The sequence below is a fragment of the Aptenodytes patagonicus genome, chromosome 3 (assembly GCF_965638725.1).
Source record: "Aptenodytes patagonicus chromosome 3, bAptPat1.pri.cur, whole genome shotgun sequence".
NCBI lineage: Eukaryota > Metazoa > Chordata > Aves > Sphenisciformes > Spheniscidae > Aptenodytes > Aptenodytes patagonicus.
The window spans coordinates 67,292,277-67,317,378 of NC_134951.1; the positions used below are offsets into that span (position 1 = coordinate 67,292,277).

Below are 25,102 nucleotides of genomic sequence, written 5' to 3' on the forward strand. Positions count from 1 at the left end.
CAACTTTTCTATTTCTCTGCTATCAAGCAGGACTGCTGGAGCAACCAATTAGTTTTCATGCAAAATGCTTCTCTTTGCAACTCTCCAGATGTGTGAGCGCTGAGCCCAGCCAAGAGGGAAGAAACCAGGTAGCTTCCTCCTTCTTCCCCTTCCTCAAAGCAGTAATAATATTTTTATAAAAGCAGGACTGTCTTTCCTTTGTTGCAGAGAGAACACATCTACATCACCAAATAAGTTTGCACTGTTTCACATTTAATTAATAGAACAGAGCTGCCTATAGCTCAACCTCCAGCTAAGCGTGTACTTGGCTTACCAAACTGGAGAGGGAGCTGGCGATCTAGCTTTGGAGTTGGAAGAAAAATGACCTTTAAAGCTGGCTGAGAAGCTGGATGACAAATGGTCTCTCTCCTTTTCTTTTTTGTCAGTCTACAGTTCAGCAAACAAAAAGACAAAGTCAAGCCAGAGTTCACATGGCTAAAGAAAGCAAAGCAAGCTCAGTTAAGGATGAGGGGTTGGGGGGCTGAGAAAAAGCAGTGCTGAGTCAGTAGTTTCTACAGCCTGTTTAACAAGTTAATTAATATAGCTCCTGTAATCTGCTGCCATCTTTGTCAGTAAATATGCATTTGGCAAGAATCCTTCTTAATCGTGCTCTCTACTGTCTTAAGACATAATGGGCTAATTTGCAGAGGCTTATTTTTACACAGGCAAAAAATTACCTTTTAAGGGTTGATCTTTGCTGATTGCCACACAGTACCTTCCACTACTCCCCATAAACCCTGGATTTCATTTGAAGAAAGAGCAAAACACTCCCCCCACACACACACTCCCCTAGACTCACACTTAGTCACAGTCCCTATATAGCACAAGCTTTTCGCTTTCATGCTTATATGTGAACACCACAGATGCCCTCAAAGCCCTCAAATGTGGTACAACAGTTATCCTATTCTTTTTTTCTTAGATGATTACACGGCACATACTTTTTTTGCCATTGATTCTTATACATGGTAGCAATTTCCTCTTTTTCCTTCTTTATTTCTCATCTCAGGATTTTATTTTTTTAAAATATTTCTGTTATAGCTTTGGTTTGTATTAACAGAACTATTGGTTTAAAGGAATATATCAGAATTTAGGCATCTATGTGCTTCCTCCATTTAACTATAGATGAAAAACTTCGGGTTTTTGGAATAATGAGCTCAGACTCTGGGAGTCTGAAAATGGGAATACTGGAGAGTACACTGAGCTGCCACTCAGCCAACATAACGCAGAGAGACTGGCTACTCACCACCTTGGCTGGGGCTTAAGCATAACCCCTGCAGCATGTGTACCATGCTGCTTTAGAACCTCACTAGCTGAGAGCTCTGCAATGCTCGTCTCCTGAACTGAAAACCAGGTTTACAAGTTGTTTTCAGCTTTTCTTTTCAAGTTGATGAGCACATAAACTCTTGGTTTATCTTCATAAATCCCAGAGGGGTTTTTTGGGTGATTATGGTTAAAATTACATAACTTAATATTAGCAATAGATGGTCTCGATCCTGAAGTCATTACTCAAGAGTAATTAGCCAGCTCTTTGGCAGTATAATTTACCAGATATCTACTGATTAATATGATAATCCCCTGAGTTATCAAAACATACACAGCCAGAATAAATGCATTACAATGAAGACAAATTTTGGCTTGCTAGCAATAACTCTCTATACTGGATCTACTTAAGTCTTGAAAACAGGGCATCAGAAAATTTTTCTTAATATCAGTAAAGTAAAAAACTGAATTCCTACAAAAGTTTACAGAAGAATAAAAGATTCTCTACATCATACAGGCTACCATATGAGCTCTTAACTCAGTCATTTTGTATTAACATTTTTACATTGTCTCCTCCACCAAAATGTATCAACCTTTCTTCTTTTTAATTAAAAAAACCCCCAAACAACCAAAACAAACAAAAAACACACAACAAAAAACCCCAAACCCAAAATACTCACAATGAGAAAGACCCAAGAGGTGCTAAACTGATAGCCCTGGAGATTGCAATGCACTATGCACATACTATGAGATTTCTCTACAGATACATCCCAATGCTGTGCCTTAACTTTAACTTCAACATACTACCATCTGCCTGAAGGATTAAGTACTGGCTATGATTCACACAGCTTTCATTAACACCGCTTCCAACAAGGATGTCAATAGCAGCACTGCCTCTTGATATTTTGCCCACCAGGCCAAATGAAAATGCAAGCACCCCTTATGCAATCATTTGCAGAGATGACTTCACTCTTCTCACAATCTAAACAAACTCAGGCTGTAGAGTACAAGGAAAAATATAACAGCTCAGGTGCAGCAAATGATATCTGAACTGGAGCTGACTGCATCCCATTGGCTTGGAGCACAGTCAACACGAATTCAGTCTGCCTGTATCATACTGTTCTGATTTTCCCTGAAAGCTCAGATCAGTTATAGTACTGCTACCAAATCATTCCAAATGAGCAGGTGGGAAGCCTCATTGCAAACCATGCTCCTAAACCAACCTCTTCCTTCTCAACAAGGAAAAGTTTACTAGCCTGGTCTCCTAAGAAAGTAAAGCTGAAGTGACAGTGCTCCGTATGCTTATGTATATGGACAAGTGTGAGTGCATGCCTTCCCCCCTCTTTATCGCAGAGGCTCAGGTGAATTTGCAAGAGATATGCAATGATATGATATATATCTCAGAAGATATGAAGTTCTACAGGCTTTGTGACAACAGGCTGCTGAGAAAGAAAGATTCCCCACTGAGGGAAAGGCTGCAACACCAGCCTGGGCCTTAAAAAGCAGCAAAGAAGCCACTTGAGAAAAGGGCACACACTCCGACTGCCTCTGTGCCTCATGAAAAGGCAGCCACTCTGCAAACATGGGTGTTTTTCCACACGCATTCTTTGGTGCATAATCAGGCTACATCACCACATAATGTAGTATACTTCAGTTAAAATCCAGCCAACTATGAAACAAATTGGAGGGGGTGGGGACAGCACAGAGAGGAGGATCAGACTTAGTCAAGTATCCTTGCAGCTATTCCTGTTCTAACAAGCAATGCAATCAGGTGGTCATGGCATGAGACACTAGCTTACATACAACCGGCATGCTTACCCCTGCAAGATGTGTTGTTCTCCTACGTCCAACAGCATCAGTAGAGGCATAGAGTTTTGCTCGGTCTCCTGGATTCCTACAGTTCACGGTCTTGTAGGACAGAGGACTGATGGGGCTGCAAGATGCTGAACGGGGACAAATGGGGATAACTACGGTGTTGGTTGGTTTTGTTATTTATTAATTTTAATTATAGAGCAGCATTGGAGAATTGACAGAGGAAAGCCAGCAGGAACAAAAACAACCGAGAAAGACAGAAAAGAAAGAACGTATTAATACATAGAGGAATGACTAATTCTCAAGTCAGAACCATCATTTGATACACTAGCTTAGCTACACATATAGTAATGATACAATTTCAATAGGCACTCGTATACTTTTCCAATTGTAAACTAACAATTTCGTTTAAAATTAAGAAGTATGCCACATAACTGGGTAGTAGAAAGTAACACTGTTTTTCTGCTTTTATACAACTGGTTGTTCTGAAAAAGCAGTGGACTCAATGACTGGTCTGACTGACTAGCTTAGTATATGCATTGACATGAGTTTCAATTACATTTGGAATAGAAAACAATCAAACTAAAATCAGAACACCTACTAATTGGTTTGTGAAGTGAAGGAAAATAAAAGGAGACATACACACAAAGATCAAACTATTAACACCACAAAACAGTTTCCTCCAGGAAGTCCATGAAATTGCTGTCCACAATTTTTAGCAAGTGATACGTTTTAAAAATCCCTCTTTTAGGAATATTTGAAGCCCAGCCATGTAAGAACTTTTAATATTTCTGACAGTGCTAGAATAAGAGCTGACAAATACATTCTCAACAGCAAACTACTTTACACGTTACAAAAAGCAGGCTAAAAAGAGCGAATCAACATGGAAATTAATATTTGAATGAGTAACCAGGATGGCAGTTTTCCTTGGTTTGCACAAGGACAAAGACTATTACCAAAAGATCTCCTGCCAGTAGCAGTTATCAGGTACACGGTGTTCTGATTACATATTCAAAGAGAATTGTAACACTGCAAAACGTATCATGGGGAACTGTTTGCAAAGTATTCTTGGACCAAAGTATTCTTGGACCTTCTCCTGATTTAACTGAAGGAGAAGACTGGGAAAAACTATGTTATTACTGCAGAGTTTTATTTGTCTGCTCCTGTTTGTCTTTCCTGGTCATTTAATATAGTCTTAGCATAATTATTATTCAGCATGTTGCCTGAAGGAAAAGTAGAGCTTCTATATGATATCTTCCTTATCCCCCCCTTTTTTTTAAAAAAAAAGAAAAGAGAATTACATCTTCAGTTTCCTTGGTAAAAAAAAACCCCAAGATTTCTTGCCTGTAGACCCCTCTCTAAGCACACTTGAAAGAACGCAGGTCTACACACAGTTAATTCTTCCAGTCTTACAACAGTACAGCTGCTGTTACAGGAAGAGCTCATAGACTTAACAGTACTAACACTGCAAATTCTCCTGCACTGAGAGATTAACATTAGGAATAAAGAAAATCTCATGTAAGTGTCACAGCAAGGGCACTCATGCTTGCCTTACCATTTACAGAGATTTATGTTTAATGAGGTATTAAGATGACTTAAAAAAAAAATAAAAATTGAGAAACAAGAAAACAGGGGGTTTTGTTTGTGGGGTTTTTTTGTTGAGTGCACTCCAGATAGGAGGTAGTGGCACAACATATCTTTTAAACAGCTTATAATCTATGTCGTTCCCACCCTCTGTGAATCAATTCTCTTGCTGCATGCTGATTATCTGAAGTTACCACCAAGGATGACATCATAAATATTAAAAGACAAGCAGTTCATTTTCATTTGCAGTGTTGCCAAACAATGCTTTAGGAAGCACTTCCAGTGACTCACGTACCAACAGGATTACATCTATTCAGAGTAGCTTTTGGAGAGTTATTTAAAAACACATTTTGGTTTTGGAGGGTTATTTTAAAAAGATCCAGACGTACTCTTATGCTGGATGTCCCTAATAGCTCACTTAAAATTTAAGGACGTGAATCCGTATTTAATTTGATTTTGATTTTTTGCATTGTAATTTACCTTCACAGCCAAAGGGCAGGGTAATTTTCTAGGGAATAATGTCAGGCTGGGATGAGCTGAGTGCTCAGAGCACAGCTGTGAGCCATTATCACCACCTGATCATTAATCTCCAGGAAGTATCCTGCATGAAGGGACTGCACTTATTGCTCCTAGAGAATAATACCTGGAAAACAATGAGCAGATGGATTATTCTTCTGGGTGGTACAGTTCCAGTTAGCATAGGGAAGGCATTTCAGGGGAATTACCTCAGACTGATGACTGACAAATCAGTCATTCCTGCTATTTGCAATCTTTCTCAATATTCCACTCAGTTTAGAGTTTATTGAGCAACATAAACAATAGCAGTCGCAAAAAAAAAAATCTTCATGCTTGCTCCAGTAACGTAACCACTTACAAAATTAAGTCACTGCTTTCTCAACTACTCCCTAATGAAGAGCTGAATTTCCAATATCCTGCTTGGTAAATGACATTAAGTATTCATTTTACACACTGCTGTTTGAGAAGAGTGAAAAGGAATTTTGTACTTGTTAATTCCACTGTTTGCAGAATATCATCCACATTTTTGCTCCTACAGCACTACCCTTGTGGAAATGTAATGCAGCCTAATTAGTTATAAGAGTTCTTAAGTGAAAGCTTCTTTAAAAGTAATCTTAGCAGATCTCTACTCCTTCTTACCTTCTACGTCCTTTAATTAGAATAAAAATCCTGTCCATATCAGACAGGAAAGACCTGCCTACAGTTAAACATTCAGCATGTGCAGCAACATACTATTGTATTGGTAAAGTCCCCAGTGCATGATTGTAAAACATCCTATGATAAAAGAAGAGGCAGCTGTCACCTGCCTAAAACACATGATAAGCAAGTATGGCCTGGTTCTCTTTGGAATACAGTTTTGCCTGGGCTTTAAGTTACCACCTAGCAATATTTTCACATTTCTGCATGTTAATTTTCCCCTCAGTAGTATATCAGAGCACTATTCTGGGGTTGGCAGAGAACTTTACAATTATTGTAACCTTACTAAACCTGCACATTGAACTTCATGTGCTATTAAATCCACTGCAGCCAGGGCCTATCTTTCTGCAAATCTAACATGTTCCATGTAGGAAGTACCCTGGTACAGAGTGAAACTATTTTTTGCAGCAGCTCACGGCCTTAGCAGTGGGTGTGCTGAATCAGCTCTTTACAGCATTTTGGGCATTTTCTTAAACAGCCACAGACAGCATGACATCGTTGCCCTGTGTGTGTTGTATTCATTTATTGCATTGATGATGAGGCAAAAGAAATTAAGAAAGAGGTGGTGGGAGAAAGAGGCATAGCAAACAAGCGTACAAACAAGCTTTCATGCTGCCACGCAATGTAATCATGGACATTCAAGCTCATTCTCGGAGGCTACCGTACACTCATAATTAGATCAATAACTTTACAACATCCCACAGGGAATCTGGAAAAATAAGTGGCTGAAACATGAAGTCTCTGTTCTTATACATTTACCTGCATCTCCAGACAACGCAGCTGTGCTTTTACTTCGGGCCAGGAATGAGTGAGTGGGCATCAGAAGCCTGCTAACGATGCTGCTCTCCCACGGACTGAGCTGTAGACGGCGAGCTGAATATGCACCATACAAGCAAGAGGTTAGATCAAACGCTTCACAAATAACTACATGTTACAGAAGTATTAGTATTATCTCCTCACTACTATATACCATGAAAATCTTGACACTGTCCTTCAGAGATCAAAAGCATACAATCATTCAGTGGTTTGCATTTTATTCTTACTCCATTTTAGTTGAGGAATTCCTATAGGAACACATACATCTGAACATTCAATTTGTGTTACTGTCTGTGGCATTATGGCAAATTGTTATCAAATTAATACTGATATTTTGCACATGTGCCACATTCCCTATTAGGAATGACAGGATAACTTCTGTATTAGGAGAGCAGTTGCCACCCCTGAATACAGACTTCAACAAGAGTGCTTGTGTCCCAAGCTCTTTCTACGTATAAGGTACATAGTCTTCTAGTTACAAAAAAGACCAATTACTAAAACACCTTCTAGAGTCTGCCAGCCTAGCTAGAAAAAAAAGACAAAGGTTGCTTACTACTATACAGAGAATTGTGTCAAAGAAAGAGGTTTTGTCAAAGCGTTGCAAAAAGTTACAACATGCCTCAACTGCAGATACCAAGCTCAGCAGCTACAGTTGTCTCAGTAATACATGAAGCCACAGAATACAGTAAGTACATTTGACGATTAATTCTCTGCAAAAAATCCTGCTAATGATAATTTCAGTTTAGAACAGTAACAAAAGCCAACTTTTTGCACTGTTAGTCTGTTTTGAAAACACACTATACATTGACCTGGCTGCAATCACTCCCTTGCCTTGCTTTTCCCAATATTGACTAATGCAAACTTAGCTTGTCAATATATTCCTTTTGCCTTGTAAAATTTCTTTACTTTTTTAAAAATAGTATTTAACCATTGATCATGGTGAAGTAGCAACCAAAAGAGCCCTGTAAGTTATTTTTTATATTGAACTAGATGTTTCTTTGATACTCTGATGCAACAAATGCTATTATAATGAGCATCACAAAACAAAACATTCAACTAATTCCCACAGTAGTTCCTTATAATAAGCTTAGAACATAGCAATAATCTTGATGTTGCAAGTGAAATCAGGTTTTCTTACATCTCAGCATTCATTGGCCTTAGTTTGGTGTTTACGGCAACAAAACTGCAGCTTGAATTTATGAGGCTCAGTCTCTAAAACATTCATTGAAGTGACTGGCTGTAATAAACTTGAGATTAATTTGCATTTTTAAAGGTAGAGATCCATCACTTTTAATAGCCATAAACTCTGAATCTGTCTTTAATCTACTCCATGCTGAGTCCCATGAAAAGAGGGGCCAATCTCAATCCCATCCTATGAAAATATAATTACCTAATCCACCCTCAGTGCTGTTCTTCACTTCCCAAATTGCTTCCCTAAATTCTGCTAACTCAATAAGGGGCATTACTATAGAAATATAGGACTCTGAAACACAGCAGGCTCTCTGGGTAAGTGTCCTTACACAATGTACTACCGCCAGAACTCTCTGTGATTAATGGTTCCATTTTGCATTGATACAGATTATACAGAGACACAAAATACCCTACAGAGACCTCCATTACAGCACACACATTATCATTAAGCTTGTAATTTAGCAATGAAGAGAAATCACAGAACTACCATTAAACTGGGTGCAATAATGGTAAAATCTTTGCTTCCTTTCTTCTCCAGGCACCATGCTCAGTATGATCACTGTTTAAAGCTACTGTTGCAAGACAGCAGATTCTTTTTTTGTGAAAAGAGGCCTCTTTTGAGGCTCACAGGCATGAGTATGGATGAGTCTAGAGAAACTCTTCTACTGTAGTTTAACACAAAGATCACATAACTTCAGGAAGCAATCCCCAAAATTTTAGGCCAATAAATCAGTACTACATATACTATCAATTTCTTCAGAGTTCATCTGTACAGCTGCAAACAGCTGGTAAGTAAATGTCACAGTGTAATACGGCCCTGTGGCCCAGCCGCACACCTTACACGTTAGGCCCCAGAGATGAAGTAGTCTCAAGAAGACACAGCTAAGAGACTGATGACTTAGAACACTAAATTGCCATGTCTCACCTATCCCATGTCATTTGCCCTAAAGGTGAGTATGGTTTAATTCTCTTTTCTCTTTGCCCCTAACACAGGGGAGCTTATATCCACATTGCCTACTGGAAGCAATCGTGTGCCCACAGCATCCAACTAACAGCAAATGAGGCACTGTTTGGGAGCAAGCTAGCTGATATGCACCAACAGTGAGCTAAGAGAAACCAACAAAACCTCTCTTTTCCATATAAGCAACAAGCACGATTCAGAGATGTCAAAATAGTTTTAGCCAGGAGCTTGGAGTAAAGTCTCCCTAAATCTCCAAAATGAGTTTAGATCAGAGTTCACTGAAATACACCTTGGCTTTGTGGATCAAGGTCATCACATACTGAATATTCCAAATGCACAGTTCCCTGAAAGCATCATATTTGACACTTTCAATACATACTCTAACAGTCATCAGCATCACCATTAACCTAGAACAGCCAAATAAACTTTTGCCCACTGAGTTCCAAGTACAAGAGTATTAACACCTAAATATGTTGAACAACTTAACTTTGGTGTCCAGTTCACACTGAAGCAAATTGAATACAAAACAAAGAGCATCACAAAACAGTAAGATTGACTTTAAACAATGAGGTCAGGGGTTTTTTTTTCTTGCTCTTTTTGTTTTTTAATGCCTTAGGGTGATGTTTGCATGATTTAGTCCTTCAAACCATCTGACAGACAAGGGGAAACGATATTTTTTGTTCTCATGCTGTGTTAAGGCTATCACTCTTAGGGCTGTTTGCTCCTTGTTTCCACACAGGAAGCACATTCCTGCTAGGGTTGCTGGTGCAAGTACCCCTACCACCAGCTACAAGCAGGTTAGTTTAAACAGATTAAAGAAGATCTTTATAACCTAACTTGTAACTGAAAAACACACAGTCCCAGGGAGCTGGCAACAGTGAATTGATTACAGTCATCTGTATTTGTCTTCAGGATATACAAACTGAACACTGGAAAGTTGTCTTAGCAGCAGCAGAATAAATTGGAAATAAGCAAACAGCAGCATCTGATTAGTTCCAGGAACATATGGGAGGCAGGGATTTAACAGGTCTCCTGATGAGCACCACGAAGGAGACTCTCACTGATAACAGTGATGTTTGCTCATACAAAGCCACAAACATGCTTTGGAGTAGATGGAGATAAACTACCCTATGCTTAGATTCTCTTTCAACAGGAAATGATACTGGAGCCCCTGAATTTCTTCTATAAAGGTGGCAGACAAAGGTGATGCAGTGATTGAGACCATCACCTGTTTGAAAGAAAAAGCACTGCACAGAGGAGGAACACACCTATGGTGCTAGTTTTGCTTTTCAAATCTAAGAAAGCGTGTAACTCATCTCATCTAAAGTATTATCCACTTGCTAAGCTTTCCTTAAAGAGTACATTTACCAAAATTTATTGGTCAACAGCAGCTTTCTCCACTTCAATATGTGTGTTCATGTTTTGTTACAGTTTCAACTACTCAGACCTGTACCACTAACCTAAAAGCACAATGAGAAGCCTGTTCTAGCTGCCCGATTGTAAAATTGTGATAAAGAGCTATATAGCAATACTATACTTGAAAAGGAAATAACTGGTCTTTTAGGCAATTAGTTAATGAAAACTTTTGTCTTTTACTGGGCCAAAAAAGAAAATCCTGTCCTTCAAATGGTAAAAAGGTGCTGCTTAACAGAAGACATGTTCTTGATGACTGCTATAAACCACTTAGGGTAAGCTTATCATCCTCATCTCCAGCTTGCCGTTTTGCAGGTAGGAGTATGCATTACAGACAAGGTGTGATTGGATGCCCTCTGCAAGATGAAGTGGGGAGCAAACAGTTAAAGCCTTCCTTTTAGCATTTGCCTTAAGATGTTGAAGCTACTGGAAAGACGAGTGGCACTTCTCCAGATACATGCTCAACTAGATTGAGGCATATGACTTTGCACGAGAAAGAAGGCATTTATAGTGTTTGGATTTGCTTTGTCTTGGAGTCTGTGAAAGATGTAAGAGACTTTTGTAGAGTTCTGTGCTGTTTTAATGAAAATGCCAAGCAAAGAATGCCTCAACATTTAAAGTTTTTGACATATGGCCATCACTTCCATATTCCTTCCCTCTCCCCACCGCTAAGACTGCCTACTATTCAGTCTAACTTCTCCTGAATTTGAAATGGGTGGCAGAAACTATCACACAGCGAGTTACAGTCCATAGGAGACTACCCTTCGTATTTAATGCCTGCTGCTGTTTCCCCCCCACCTCCCCAAGATCCTTCCTCAAAGAAGCATCCCCTAGCAAAGAACAGCAACCATCTGGAAAGATACATTTACACCTGAAAAGCTAATAAAACTAAAACCGACTGGATTTCAGCATGTAGAGCAAAAAATTTTTGGAGTTTTGGAATAAATTATTTCTTAATATAATGCTGCATTTTTCACAAGTTACCAGACTCTACAACTAGGTTAGCCCACTAGGATTAACACGGCTCATCAAATCAACCAGATACACACATACAAGCATGCACATAAAACACGGCACTTAGTTAAGACACACAAATAATGACATCTACCAATCAGTTTTGCAACACAACCAAAGTTCCATTCTAAAAATTGTTTTCGAAAACGTGCATTTATCTGGATTGAAATGGGACAGAACTTCTCATTCTCAGTAAAGGACAAGAAGTCCCTCTCAAGTACTTTTCTGTAAAGCTCTTTGCACAAGTTATACAAGAGACATTCTTTTATAAAACTCCTTTAAGCTTAATGCTGCAATCTCATAAATCCTCAGAACAGAATCAGCAATTCGGCTACATTAATTTTTAAAAACTTGATTGGTTATCGTTTGTGCAGAGTTGTAAACATCAAAAACACACACTGAAATCAAGCAATCTTTGAAAAGTAACTGTACACAAAAAGTCAATAAACAGACCATATGAAAAACACCCATACCTCTTCAATAAAAATAATCAGAAGTGGTAATAAAATAACTACCTGAAAGCTTCATGCAACATGTTCTCAGATATTCAAGAACTACTACCAAAGAAGAACGGAAAACAAAATAATGACAAAATGGCCTAATGCAAATAAAAGGTCACACATGATTGCATGCACTATGGAGCGATGTATTCTTTCAACAGTTGTACCTCATTTACTAAAAACCTGACAGAAGCACTGCTTTTATCATTTGCTAAAGTAAGATTGTTTAGGTAAGTTCTCGTTTTAAAAAACAAAAAATATATTTCTTCTCACAGGAAAAAAGATGTTCAACCATTTACTTTTCACATTTGAAGTCTTTTCACTCCCACTTAGATGAAGTACAGAAAATGACTTCAGAAGCTTGTTTTATGTGCAAAGTAATACATCAATATAGAACATTCTTTCTTGCTCTTTTTTTTTTTTTTCTTTGAAACTGTACCTCTGTCTGGAGAATTTAGTAATGTTGCAGATGAGGAGGAGAGCCGCTTGTTAATGACTGGATCAACATGTTTCGAAAGGTTCATTGTTGAAACAGACCGCCTGTCTGGATCTAAAACAAATGGAGATAATGCTAATTGACAGCCCACATGCAGTACTGCAAGTTTCTAGCTCACTAGTGGGAGGAGGAAAACATGACTAGGTCACTCCTGCTCTACCACAAGAACTTTCAAAATAGAATGGACTTCTCAGCAGACGTTGTACAGGTGACTCAAAGACTGGGCACAAAACCATTTAATTTAAGTTTCAAATGTCTAAAATACTCTGTTCATTGATTATCATTGAATGAGGTTGCAATCCAAGGACTTAATGGAGGATCTGAAGTGGATACTAGTAGACAAGACGGTATTTCCTCATTCCTTTCAATATTCTCAGAAAAACCTTGCTCATGACTTGCAACAGAAAGCTTCAGGGAAGGACCAACATGCTTGGAAATGCAAGGTTATTCAATTAAAAAAAACCCTTAGCAGCTGAATAAAAGGTGACATTTGACAGGGCACTGTTACTAGGCAGAAGGTCAGAATTGTGACAATACAATTCTGAAAGGTTAAGGGAAGACTAGTGCACACGGGAAGCAAGGGTAAGCACAAAAAGAATTAAAAGATTTAGTTAAAAATCCCATAGTTATGTATAAGAGCTAAACTTCCCACCACAGAATCATTTTCTACCTGCTGTGAATGAAGTTGTAGTTTGTCAATCCAAAACAGCACACAGCTTAACAGACAAAGAAAATGAGTCTCTGTGGAAGGCTAGAGACTACTTGTAATACACATGCTTGGTATATAATACTAAAGGGTTTCAGTTTGCTTTTAGGTTCTGTACATTTTAGATCAGTATTACATCATTTGCCTGTACAACTGCTGCAGAGTCAGCATCTGCACCCTACTGAAGGGGTGATGGTTTTTTCAAGAACACAGATTGCACAGACTTTGTGCACGTGTGTGTGTCACACGAAGGTTATTAGCAACGGCAGAAGAGGAGGAATGAGCTGAACAGGCCAGCTATATGCTTTCTGTTCTCTCAAAAAAAAAAAAGCTACATGCATCTGATATTTGGAAGATGCTGGGAGAGTCAATTCTGCTTTTGCTTACATTTTAGCTTGCACTCAGCACTACTCAGCAAAGCATTCAACCATGCTGAAATGCAACAAGGCTTGAGCGTACGCCTAAATGCTCTGCTGATTCATATTCTGCATGTGCAAAAATACGCCCACATACTGTTTTTGAAGCAGATACAAACTCAGGACACTGACAACATTAAGGAGGATATTGCTGAAATATCTACAATTGTTCATTTATGACATCAACATTGTATTTACCTGTTCTGACCTAGTGGATTAAAGTATATTCACTGTGTACAAAAAATTTTCATAGAAATACAGTGCATGAAAAATACCATTACTCTCCCCAGACCTATGAACTATATAGGATTCACTATAACTGATCGGGGCAAAGAAAGATTCTCCCCTAACCCATGTGACTATTTGCTCACTTTGTCTAATGTTAGAATGACTCAGTGAGGGTATAAAATCAGCAAACTGGCTACTGGAAGGGGGACCAAACTCAGAAATGGGTTTTAAAAGGAGAAATTTAAATGTTATAGCTAAGAACAAGACCTCTACAGGCTGGCAAGATTATCCCACATTGATCTATGGTGTATACTGAAGAGTGCTATGTGCGAGTCAGTACTGGAGACAGGATACTCAGGCTTCACGTGTCACAGATCTTTGTCAGAACAATATTTGTGGGAATGGGATGGGGATTTTGATCTCTTATATCTAATCTATAGCTAAGAAAACGTATACTATATCAGTACAGCAAAAGAGTTTCTACATTTGGCATAAAGGATGTACTGCATAAAACAGCTTTCCGAAGATGACAAATGACAACATGAAAAATCACCTCTTGTGTTTGGCATGCCAACATTTCTCTTGTGCCTATGAACATTATTTAAATGAGTGAAATTCAGCATGAGGATTTGTGAGTGCTGGCAATATGAATCCTATAAATGTACAATAGGCCAAATGCCTATTGCCTAGAAGACTGCTGGCTTTTGTTCTAAAAAAAGAATTAAAATATCCATGAGCAACATACCAGCCAATGCAGCTGGTTATATGTCTGTGTTCATGTGCAAAATAAATGTAAATCCTGCGTATGTATAGTATGCCAAAAAGGTTTTAGAAAAAAACAAAATATTCAAATGGGGTCTCCTTGAATTCCAGTAGGCAGAATATTATGCTTCATTTCAGTGAACTGTGCCAAATCTTTAGAGTCAGCCAGTAGTAACTCTCCACAGTAAAAATAAATAATAATGAAAAAATCTGGTACTAACAACAGTTCTAATCTATCAGCATGATGTTAAGCATGCATTGCAACTACATGAGGGTGGTTTAGTTACCGATGATCTCATTTCCTGAGAACTAGCTATGGGTAAAGGAATCAACAAACCACAGCAATTATGTACCAGGTTTTCTAGCACCACCCAGAGATCTGAAGTGGTGCTCCAGGCCTGCTAAATCGAGAAAGGTGAATGATGATTCAAAAAAATAACCTAGGGACAGAATGCAAGACAATGATTTTTCACAGTAAAGAAAATAAAAATCAAATAAGTTATACAGAATTAAGCAAAAAAGTAACCTTTTATGAAAAAAATAACTGTTTATTGAACTTGTATATGACAGATTTCAGAGCATTCTTTTCTCAACTTTTTTTCCTCCTTGATGAAAGGTTGGACACATTGAAATGTACACATTAGAGCAGGAAGAGAAGAATTCTAAGCAGCACTTTCTGGTGAAAGAAATAAAGGACAAGTTCTCTTTTTTTGGTTCGGGTCATATTTAACAGGGCATATACACTTTAATGATTGGCAGATTAAGACAGAGAAGATAACTGGGAAAAAAGCATATAGCTAAAATTCACTTAAACTTAATTTTCCCATCTTTAAGTTTTTCTAGGGGAAAAAAAGGACTTCTAGCTCCCAAAATATCTGTAGAAGGTACAGACAGCTTATTACAAAGAACAATTTCTCTTCCTTGTGCCTGTTTTAATCTCAGTATTTGGTCATTTCCACCAGACCTATTTTTTGAGCCATGATATTTAGCGTTTGCACACAGTAGCTCATACCACAAGATTGACACAGCACAAGCACACCCACACATACACACACAAACAACAGCAAAGCAGCAGAAGCAAGAAGCTGTAGCAAGATAGAGTTACAGAATTAGTCAACTCCTGAAACAAGTTTTAAACTTTCATTCAGATTTCTCCTTGTTATCTTTTTGCGACACAAGAATGTCAGAAACATGCCATTGCTAGCAATAACAAGATCAAGAGCAAAGAATTTAAACCAGCATACACTGAGCCATCCTTCCTTTTAACAGAAGCAAAGTAAATTCCAGTTAACTGGCAGGGCAGGGAAACTGGCTAGCAAACCAAGCCTCCCTCTTTTACCTGTGTTATTAATGCGGTTATGTAGTGCTCCTCCCCAGGACCACCTGTTTTGCTTTTGTTTTGGCTTCTGGCTTCTTTCAATTGTGCGACGTACAACAGCTTCATGTCGTTCCTTAAGTACAACAGGATAATACATTTGCATACTATTGGGTTTTTAACTCAACCTTCTCATCAAACCCTGCTACCCTCCACACGGACAAACCTAGCAGGCATCTAGGAGTTGCGTTCAAGCTTATGTGCTGCCTAGTAAGACACATACTCAGATGAACCATCCTAACTCTAGAACAGGATTAAGCAGTAACTAAGCCATATATAAGTTAAAATATTAACTGTAATTTTGAAGAGCTAAGATCTGTTTGAGACCTGCAGAACTGCAGAGAAAAAACAGTGGCCCTATTTCAGAAGCCACTACACAAACACACCCAAGGGCTACTTCCCACCTTGTATCTCCCACCTACTAAATACTAAACAGTGGGAGAGAGAGGAAACAAAAACACACGCAAGGATGAGCTGACTTACGTAGGATCACACTGCACATAGTTCCTAGCTTAACTGAGACAAATCAGGCAAGAGCATATTTCATTACACAGTCATTTTATTAAAGATTTTGTTAGGGCAATGAATATTTAGCTACCCTTATACTGAATGGCTAAGAATTAACAGATAACCATACAAAGTCGACCCAATTTGTATTTTTCTGCATGAGTGTGTAGTGCCATACACTGTAACCCAGACATGCTCAACTTAACTGCATTTGATTTATAAAGGGCACTTTAAAAAACAGTACCTGTGCAAGTAAGGCTTAAAAATCCTCTTTCGCATGCTCTCTCATACTGACCATGGCTTATGTTGCACTCTTTCCATCAGCTCTTAAAGAAAGAGTTTGATAGTACCGTATCTTATGGTAAAAGCAAGCTGAAAAAAGTGTTTTCATGACATTTATTCTTACCTTATCTTCTTCTATTCTCTGCCTTCGCTTTTCCTCTACAGCAGCTCGCCTTCTCTCTTCCTTTAATCTCTGCTCTTCTAGCTTCTTTCTGCGTTCCTCTAGGTGTTTTTCATAATGTTGCCGGGCTCTCTCTTCTCTTTCTAACCAGATGGATTCTCTTGCAGCTGTGAGAAAAATCAGAAATAAAAGTATTAACATGCTATATGTGATGAAGTCTTTAATACAATTTGAATAACCAAGCTAAATGGAAAAACTTTTGAATTAATTTTCTTAAGACATACATAATATCCTAATCTCTCCTCATATATTAAAATATCCTGTACCCTGGTCACACATTCATTTCATTTAATCTCAATTTACTTACTATGAATTACCACCAGAAATAGAAACTATATGCTCAAATAATTTAACTATGTGGAAGAAAAGATTTTTTCTTAGTTTAAAATACCTAAATACTTAAATCAGATAAGTATTGTTGTACAAACCATGGTAATTCTCTGTAATCTTTTACTGTAAAAAGATAAAACTATCACCACTGTATACCTTTACTGATCACTACAGATCTCTTACAATAGAATTGGCTGGGTTGACAATTCTAGCACCTGGACTGTTAGCCATACCAACAGCTGACCAGAAGGAAACAAGTTACCCACCAAAGAAGTCAGTCTAAAGGTGAACTTTAACCTGTCATATAACTCCACTGCTGCAGAGCTCTGAACAACATGTTTCAGAAGTGCTAATCAAGACAAATCAAGAAGTACTACACGAAACAAATTCTGCTCTCCATCAGGGTCTGAATTTTCATGAATGTACTACCTGGAACACAGGCTCAAACTGTAATCCACATGAAGACATTTACATATAATACTCTGGACCTCTCCCCATTACTGTCTTGAAAGCTTCAGGTTCCAGAAAATTTCGCGTTCTAAAAAAACCTGTTACTTATTTTCTAAAAATCCTGGACATTTGATACCTCTGGATCTTCACGAACTGACAGATGGGAGTGCAGGAAGAGATGCACATGAAAGACAAACATCTCCGAGAACCTCATTAGAAAACCATACACAGAAGGAGCTCATTAGTAACACAGCAGCAACAGGGAACCAGGACAGCAAAAAGTGTCAAAAATGCTTTCAATTTCCAAGGCCAGCAATGTAAGGAAGTTCTCTACCTAAGTCTGAGACAGTATTTTTTTAAATTCAATCTGGGGAAAAAAGGAAAAAAAAAAAAAAGAGCTCGTTGTTATAATCACATACTCTAGAACAGCAGCTCCAGCCTTCAATTAGCAGAGATATTTGTATTGACACAACTACATACCAAAACCAAAAACCCCAAATGCTTCTAGGTGTTCAGAGCAGACATTGCAATCACTTCTTATAACCGCTAGGACTCATCTTCACCAAACTGCTCTTCTGCACTTTCCTGCCTACTCAAACAAATCCCACCTCACCTAATAAAGAACTTAGATTGCACTGGAAGCCTTACGTACTTGCATACGCAGCCTCACGAAAAATCTCTACCCTGAGTAGACCAGTTCATGGGTAGAGTATCTCCCTTAAGAAAACAGCTCTCTACCATTTCAGATGTCAAATACTTTGCTGAGAAAAGCAGACAGCACGTTTAGCTTTGCTGTGGTATACAAACTAGCAGGAAAGGTGTTTGTTCAGCAGCTGCAAGCAACCATAAGACACCCTCTTGGCAAAATGGGTGAAAGTTCAGCAAGATGTTTGCAGGAAATTTAACAATCATAGCTAGAATAATTGCAACAACAAGGAATAGTACAGTTGCTTAGATAATTACTAACAATAGGTGTGAAAAGTGACATCTATGAATGTGAAATACTAATGCAAGAGCCACCGGAAGATTTACAGAAACACTTTTCTATGCTAATTTAGTTAAGTGACTTGAAGGAGAAACGTGAACTGCAGACTAAGGCAGAAAATAGCAGAATAAGACAGAAAAAGCAGCTTCCAGGCCAACTGAAATCTGCAAAGGCTCCTTCATCTATATTAAAGCCTTACAAGATAACAAAACAGAGCCAAAATTAGTGTTCCAAATGCAAGACTAATTTGTAAACCAGAAACATGCATCTGCTGCCTCTTCTTGGGAGCCAATAGCTCACCAAGAGAACGGATGGATGGAGAGATGGCTCTCACTCTGGTCTACCCTTCTCCTGGGACTACATAGAATAGTTTGGGTTGGAAGGGACCTTTAAAGGTCACCTAGTCCAACCCCCCTGCCGTGGGCAGGGACATCTTCAACTAGATCAGGTTGCTCAGGGTCCCGTCCAACCTGACCTTGAATATTTCCAGGGATGGGGCATCCGCCACCTCTCTGGTGGGCAACCTGTGCCAGTGCTTCACCACCCTCAGCGTAAAAAATGTCTTCCTTCTACCTAGTCTAAATCTTCCCCCCTTTAGTTTAAAGCCATTCCCCCTTGTCCTGTCGCAACAGGCCCTGCTAAAAAGTTTGCCGCCATCTTTTTTATAAGCCCCCTTTAAGTACTGAGAGGCTGCAAATAAGTCTCCCCAAAGCCTTCTCTTCTCTAGGCTGAACAACCCCAACCCTCTCAGCCTTTCCTCATAGGAGAGGTGTTCCATCCCCTGACCATTTTCGTGGCCCTCCTCTGGACCCGCTCCAACAGGTCCATGTCTTTCTTATGCTGAGGGCTCCAGAGCTGGACGCAGTACTCCACATGACCTCTCACGATGCTGTCTTTCTACTGCCCAGGTCTGGAGAAGACTAAACAAAGGGCTCAGACTGCGCCCACCTTTTCCAACAATTTGGGTTACATCCTGAACAACTGAAGTGTAAGACATGTCACCTCTGATGTACCATCCCCTCTTTTTGTCTTTGCCTTCTGCTTAACAGTCCAACTTTGCTAACCAATGCCTTGGGCAGAACCACTGTCAGCCTGTCACCAGAAAGGTACTGATTTTTGCAAAAGCTTGCTCTTCCTATTAGCTTCTGCACAGTTGGATTGCAGAATAGGGTCAGCCCAAGAATAGGCAGCCACACCAGTGAACTGTACTGTTCTTTCCTCTTATTCCACGTGCATTTATCTTGTTTTCTTCAGCAAATGAGGATAATATTCTCTAAAAGCAGCAACCCAGTTAATTTCAACCAACTACTTTTTAAAAAAAAAAAAATTATCTTTAATACCATCTAAAAACTGGCAAAAGACATTTCTAAAGTGCTTACACTTAAAGGGAAAAAAGAATAAATAGTATCATTAATCTTTGAATTCTGCACTGCAAACATTTCATGTTAACTCCTTTCTCCTGAATCTTCGATGAAAATTTCAGAGAAAGTTAACACATTATTACAGGATAGGACTGCTTCAGATATCCCTATTCAAAACACACACATTTTAAAATTGTATTAACTTTTACCCATTTTGGTGAGGTTTCATAACCATTTTAACCAAAGTGCTGGCTGACACCAAGAGGAGCAGCATTTGTCCTCCTCTAGGCCCTGAGTTTGTACTCCTCCTCCCCATGCTGACAACGTTGCTCACAGAACTGAGATCAGATGGATCAAGGAAACAATCTGGTTAAAATCAAGTTGCTTCCATGCTTTTTTTCATCCAACACTCTTAGCTGCAGCTGGTCCTGGTGGAGATTGGTCAGTCTGGGCAGATGGGTAAACAGACATGCTGCCGAGTGGGTTTAGGGGGTTCTGAAACCAGAGGAAGCCTCGGGGCAGAAATGGGACTGCTGGGCAGCGCAGCACAGACTGCCCGAGCTCTCCTGAAGTGAGACAGGGCTCAATAGTAATAGTTTGCTGAATTTGACAGCAGGTCAATGCAATACATGCAGAGAAGCTGATTTTACCTTGTTGACACCAGACTAATTCAAACACAATCTACACCTAAAAGGAAGATTACAGAATATGCTTCTCTCTATTTCACAGATTTATGAAAGCCTCTGCCCCAAGCTCTCAGTTGTTGCCTAATTCCACACACTAAATTCAAAAGGCTTTGTCTCATCTTCAAAGACCTCTGCTGTTCTGTTTTGAGCAACATCACATTCCTGTTTCCCTGAAAAGTGATACTCCTAGCTTTGAATTAATTTTGGGGGAAAACATATCCTTTCTCCTCCATCAACAGAACCAATTACTATATACTGGACAACTGCGAGAGGACAGAAGTTTCACAAAAGGCACAGCGAGGCTGGGAAACGCCTATTACTCACGAGGACACAAAAGGAAGGAAAGAGACACTCAGAGCTCGAGTTTATGGGCCTGAACAGGTAAAAGATTTTACTTCACAAAACCAAATTTTAACAGAACTTAACTAATAATACACTGTGAAGAACACAATGCTTTTAATCATTTTTCCCATTTCAACACTAGATTTTTGTCTTCTTTTTCCTCAAATAATTGTTCATTAGTGCTAGACTGCAGTAACGTTAAATAACTTAAACGCCATTCTCGAAGAATATGGTACTACTCTCTCCTTCTGTTCTTTCTGTATAATTACTTCCTGTGAGGCTTCTCCCACTAGTTTTCATCTTCAGAATTTTTTCTTATTTGAGTCTACTGTTACATTTCATTTCTGATACAGAAATGTTTAGAGGGTTTGTTTCAGTTCTGAAGACAGCATTGCACAGATACATATAGACACAGAGCTTGTAACACTTTAAAAAGGTATATTATTTTATGGACTTATTTTATTCTAACACACACAAATTTGTCTATCTATAAATGTCACAGCAATAGATCTTGGGGAAGGAGAGAAAAAAAAAGAGAGAATCATTCCCTATCCTCTTCTTAAAAGGAAATATGTAGTCTATTTCATTTATTGCATGCAAAATTTGCATAATTTGATCTTTGTTATAAGCTTTAGCTTCCCTAGCTATCCATTCAAGAGTGGAACTAGATTATTCCCTTATGCAACATCATATGTTTGCAATCTAAGTTAGACGCATCTTCACATAGCAAATGCTCTAGTTAGACTCTTACAGCATCCTGTCACCATGGTGCTATACAAATGAATTAAAAAAAAAAAAAAAAAGAGTGCACACACCCTGTTACACAGACCCTGAACACACTAAGTAACCCAAACAATGTAGTTGTTCAAAACTGGAATTCAATCAAATAATTTTGCAGAAGTTTTGAAACATCCATTCTCTTTGAAAAAGCTAAGGGCACCTAAGGAGCTTAGTAGCACGTGTCATGAAAGTCCATCCAGCTGCAACATGTTGGCTTTTACTCAATCATCACTTACATACATACCCTAATGATCGTATCAGGACAAGCCACTGCTGTGAGCCAAAAAGACTTCCAGAGATCCTGAGATCTGGGCTCTTTTGTGCCTGGAATCTGCTTGCAATAGCAACCCAGCATGAAAAGGCTCTTCTCTTCGTGAAAGATATGAGAAATTAAGAAAAGCAAAGAATAATTAAAAAAAAAAACAAAAACTTTCTTAACTGATGTCACTGGAATATTAATTTGCCTGTAAAAGACATGGAGGCTGTTTGTTCTTTCTGTCATTAATGTAAACGGTTAGACCTTCTTGGGGGATTATTTGTGGTGATTTCCATAGGCTTCACAGCCTGCCATACTGTTTAGAAAAAGTAATGAAAATAGTACATTTGAACTTTCAAGACTAAATTCAGGAAGAGAAAGGCTGAAAACATTTTTATGTTTTGGTATGTAAAAGAGTTAACTTTCACATACACTCTCACTGCTGGGAACACAATCAGAATGCTAAACCTCTGGATAGAACAATAATCTTCAACTTTCTGCTCCTCAGAGAAGGGATGATAAAATCATACTTTTTGATAAGGAAAGACAGCTTAATAACAGAAACACACATTAGTGATGGATTGCCAAGGCAAATGGAAGTGTTAGGCTGGAATAAATTGTAACAAAAGAAATAGATCTGATTTCAAACAAATATAAAAACTGTGTCTTTCCATCACCTTTAAGTTACAGGCAAAAGGTAGCAGAAAAATATACACCCATCTGTTAACATGAAGCTACTAATTTTATGCTTGGACCAAGTATTTTAACTAGTACATAAAAGCATGATTTATGATACCTCTATTTTCTGATAAGAAGTGTAACACCTATTTTCATGAATTTAACTTTTTCCACATATAGGGAAATAATCTTTCCTGCTTTTAAATTTTAATTTTTTTAAAAATATTAATGCCTACATTTTCTCTTATTAGAGAATGAAAGGAGAATATCTCCTTTGTTTTCACTGCTTCCTGTATGCATTACTGACATTGTTGCATGAACTTAAGGGCTCAGCTTTTGCCATCTACAAGGTAGGTATACACAGTGACATAAGTTAGCATCCTTGGATATATGATGATATCTTCAGGAAAAATAAAAAGTTTAAAATAACATCTCTTTATTTCATTCTCACATCCCTATTTGTGAATTTGTAGAAATTTTTTTCCTGCTACCCCAGACAGAAATTAACAAATTGTAGTCTAGGGTAAAAATTGAAGTTTACTCAAGGGTTAAAAAAGCCTAGCCTAGGGGAAAAATTAGGGATATTAAGCCCTATTCTGAATACATAGGTGTGCTTCTAGAAGCACAGCAAGCCATGTTTCATAGAGACGCATGCATCAAATGTCTTGCTGATAGAAGGGATCAGCAGATGAGCCTACAGGAAACGGAAGATACCTCTAAAAGGTCCGATCAGCTTGGAAGAGCAGCCGATTTGCAGGATGTGGAAGGGGAAAAAGACCCACTTTTAGCATAGCTTCTGGAAGAGCCATCATAAGAGCTATGCCCGGTGCTGAGCCAATGCTGGACTCCAGTACGGGTACAGTCCAACGAAAAGGTTCTTGGGTCTAAGCTTTAACAACTTTGTGATACTTCTCTTCCTCATAATAACATACACTGTCTGACAACACGCAGGAATCATTCAAAGAAAGCTTGGTCGTCATTCAGATAGTATCTGTATGCTGGAAGCTTAAATGGCATAGGAACATTTACATTAAACCTGGAAAATACAAAGAAAAGTCACATCCTGATCCTTGTTCTACCTCATTACTTGTACAATCTATAAATTTGAACACAGTCATGTGCTACAAGGACACAAAATTAGAGCATAAAAACAAGATTTAGAAATTCAGCCCTGGACACGCTGTTAATACCTTCTGCTTGTTTGCAAACTGGCAACACTGGATTAGATTACAAAGCAACATACTTAAGGCTATATTTCTAGCACCTCTGAGTGAATAACAGAGCAAAAGAAAACAAGGTCAATCAAGAAAGAAACACTCCAATATTAAGAGACACGTAAGACTTGAAACCAATCAATTTTACACCAGAATTAACTAATTTAATGTGGGAGATGTTAACTGCAATCCATGCACGTTTCTTTTGTGGAAATCACTTTATAGTTTCTTTCTCCAATCATGCACACAGACAGAGGGCCATTCTTTGCAGCGGTTTTAGGCTGTGAGGGAAGGGGGAGCACGCATTAAGTGTCAAAGCCTCTATTTTCTGTTTATCCATGTGAAGCAAGAGGAGGTCCCCCCAGCTCCTCTTTTGCTGTCCCTTCACTTCAGTCCTTTTTCTTCTGGTTTACTGCCTATATAAAGGTAGATCAGTGTAGCACTGCCCTTTCTCAGTCTGCCTTTTGCATCCACCTTGGATGGACAGCTTACCTGAGTAAAGTTCTTATAGTCTTTGTCAATCTTTCCATTCTTTATCTTTTCTGACTTTACAGCACTGACCTCAGCAATAGCTTTCTCCTCTGACCACTGTTTCACCTTTCCTCACTGCCAGCTCTGCACTGAGACTGTGATCACTTCCTTGCTGCATTAGCAGAAAAATGGATCAGTGATGCTCTAACCGTACCTAAAAATGGGGACGTTCCATCAGGCCACAGAAACGGCTGACTGAATGAATTAAAAGGTGAACTTCAGAGCTGTAATTAAAGCTGAAGTTAATGTTAGATTCTCTAAGCCAACATTTCCCCAGTAACCATGCTCTGACGGACATTCAGCACAGAATTTTTTAAACTAATCTTCCTTAAAAATTGTTTTCTTGTCTTATAAACCCTTCTGACACTGAAGTCCTCTGAGGACATCCCAAAATGATTCATATGCTAGTGTCACTGATTCCTAGTTTCTGTGGGGCTTCTGACTGTGGAAATGTTGGATAAAGTTCTGTCCCCAACTGCCAGAGAACAGAATAAGCCAGAAGGAATTCACTGACAGAAAAAAATTGTAATTTTTATTAATGTGATATATCAATGATCACTTTCAGATGGGAGAGGAATACATATCATAATGTGATCTTTAAAATATTATTTTAATGCTTATGCATTGTAAGTATTAAGAATTTAATGGATTTAGCCGACCTGAAATTCAGACATATTCTAAAAACTAAGATTAATAACACTTTTCCTCAAATGAAGAGTTAAATCAGACAGCAG

General features: G+C 38.6%; 1 protein-coding gene across 5 annotated transcripts in view; it reads right to left on the reverse strand.

The window, feature by feature from the left end:
• MAP7 (microtubule associated protein 7) overlaps positions 1-25,102 on the reverse strand; it is a 123,525-nt gene that overhangs the window by 19,718 nt on the left and 78,705 nt on the right. For 3 of the 5 annotated variants that reach the window (XM_076333680.1, XM_076333678.1, XM_076333677.1), the window contains exons 4-9: positions 16,699-16,862; positions 15,750-15,861; positions 12,242-12,352; positions 6,667-6,780; positions 3,118-3,266; positions 314-426 (exon numbers count right to left, since the gene is read on the reverse strand). In XM_076333680.1, the coding sequence (XP_076189795.1) occupies positions 314-426; positions 3,118-3,266; positions 6,667-6,780; positions 12,242-12,352; positions 15,750-15,861; positions 16,699-16,862 (763 nt within the window). The remainder of the gene's footprint in view (positions 1-313; positions 427-3,117; positions 3,267-6,666; positions 6,781-12,241; positions 12,353-15,749; positions 15,862-16,698; positions 16,863-25,102) is intronic. The other 2 variants (XM_076333679.1, XM_076333681.1) reach the window with 2 other exon arrangements.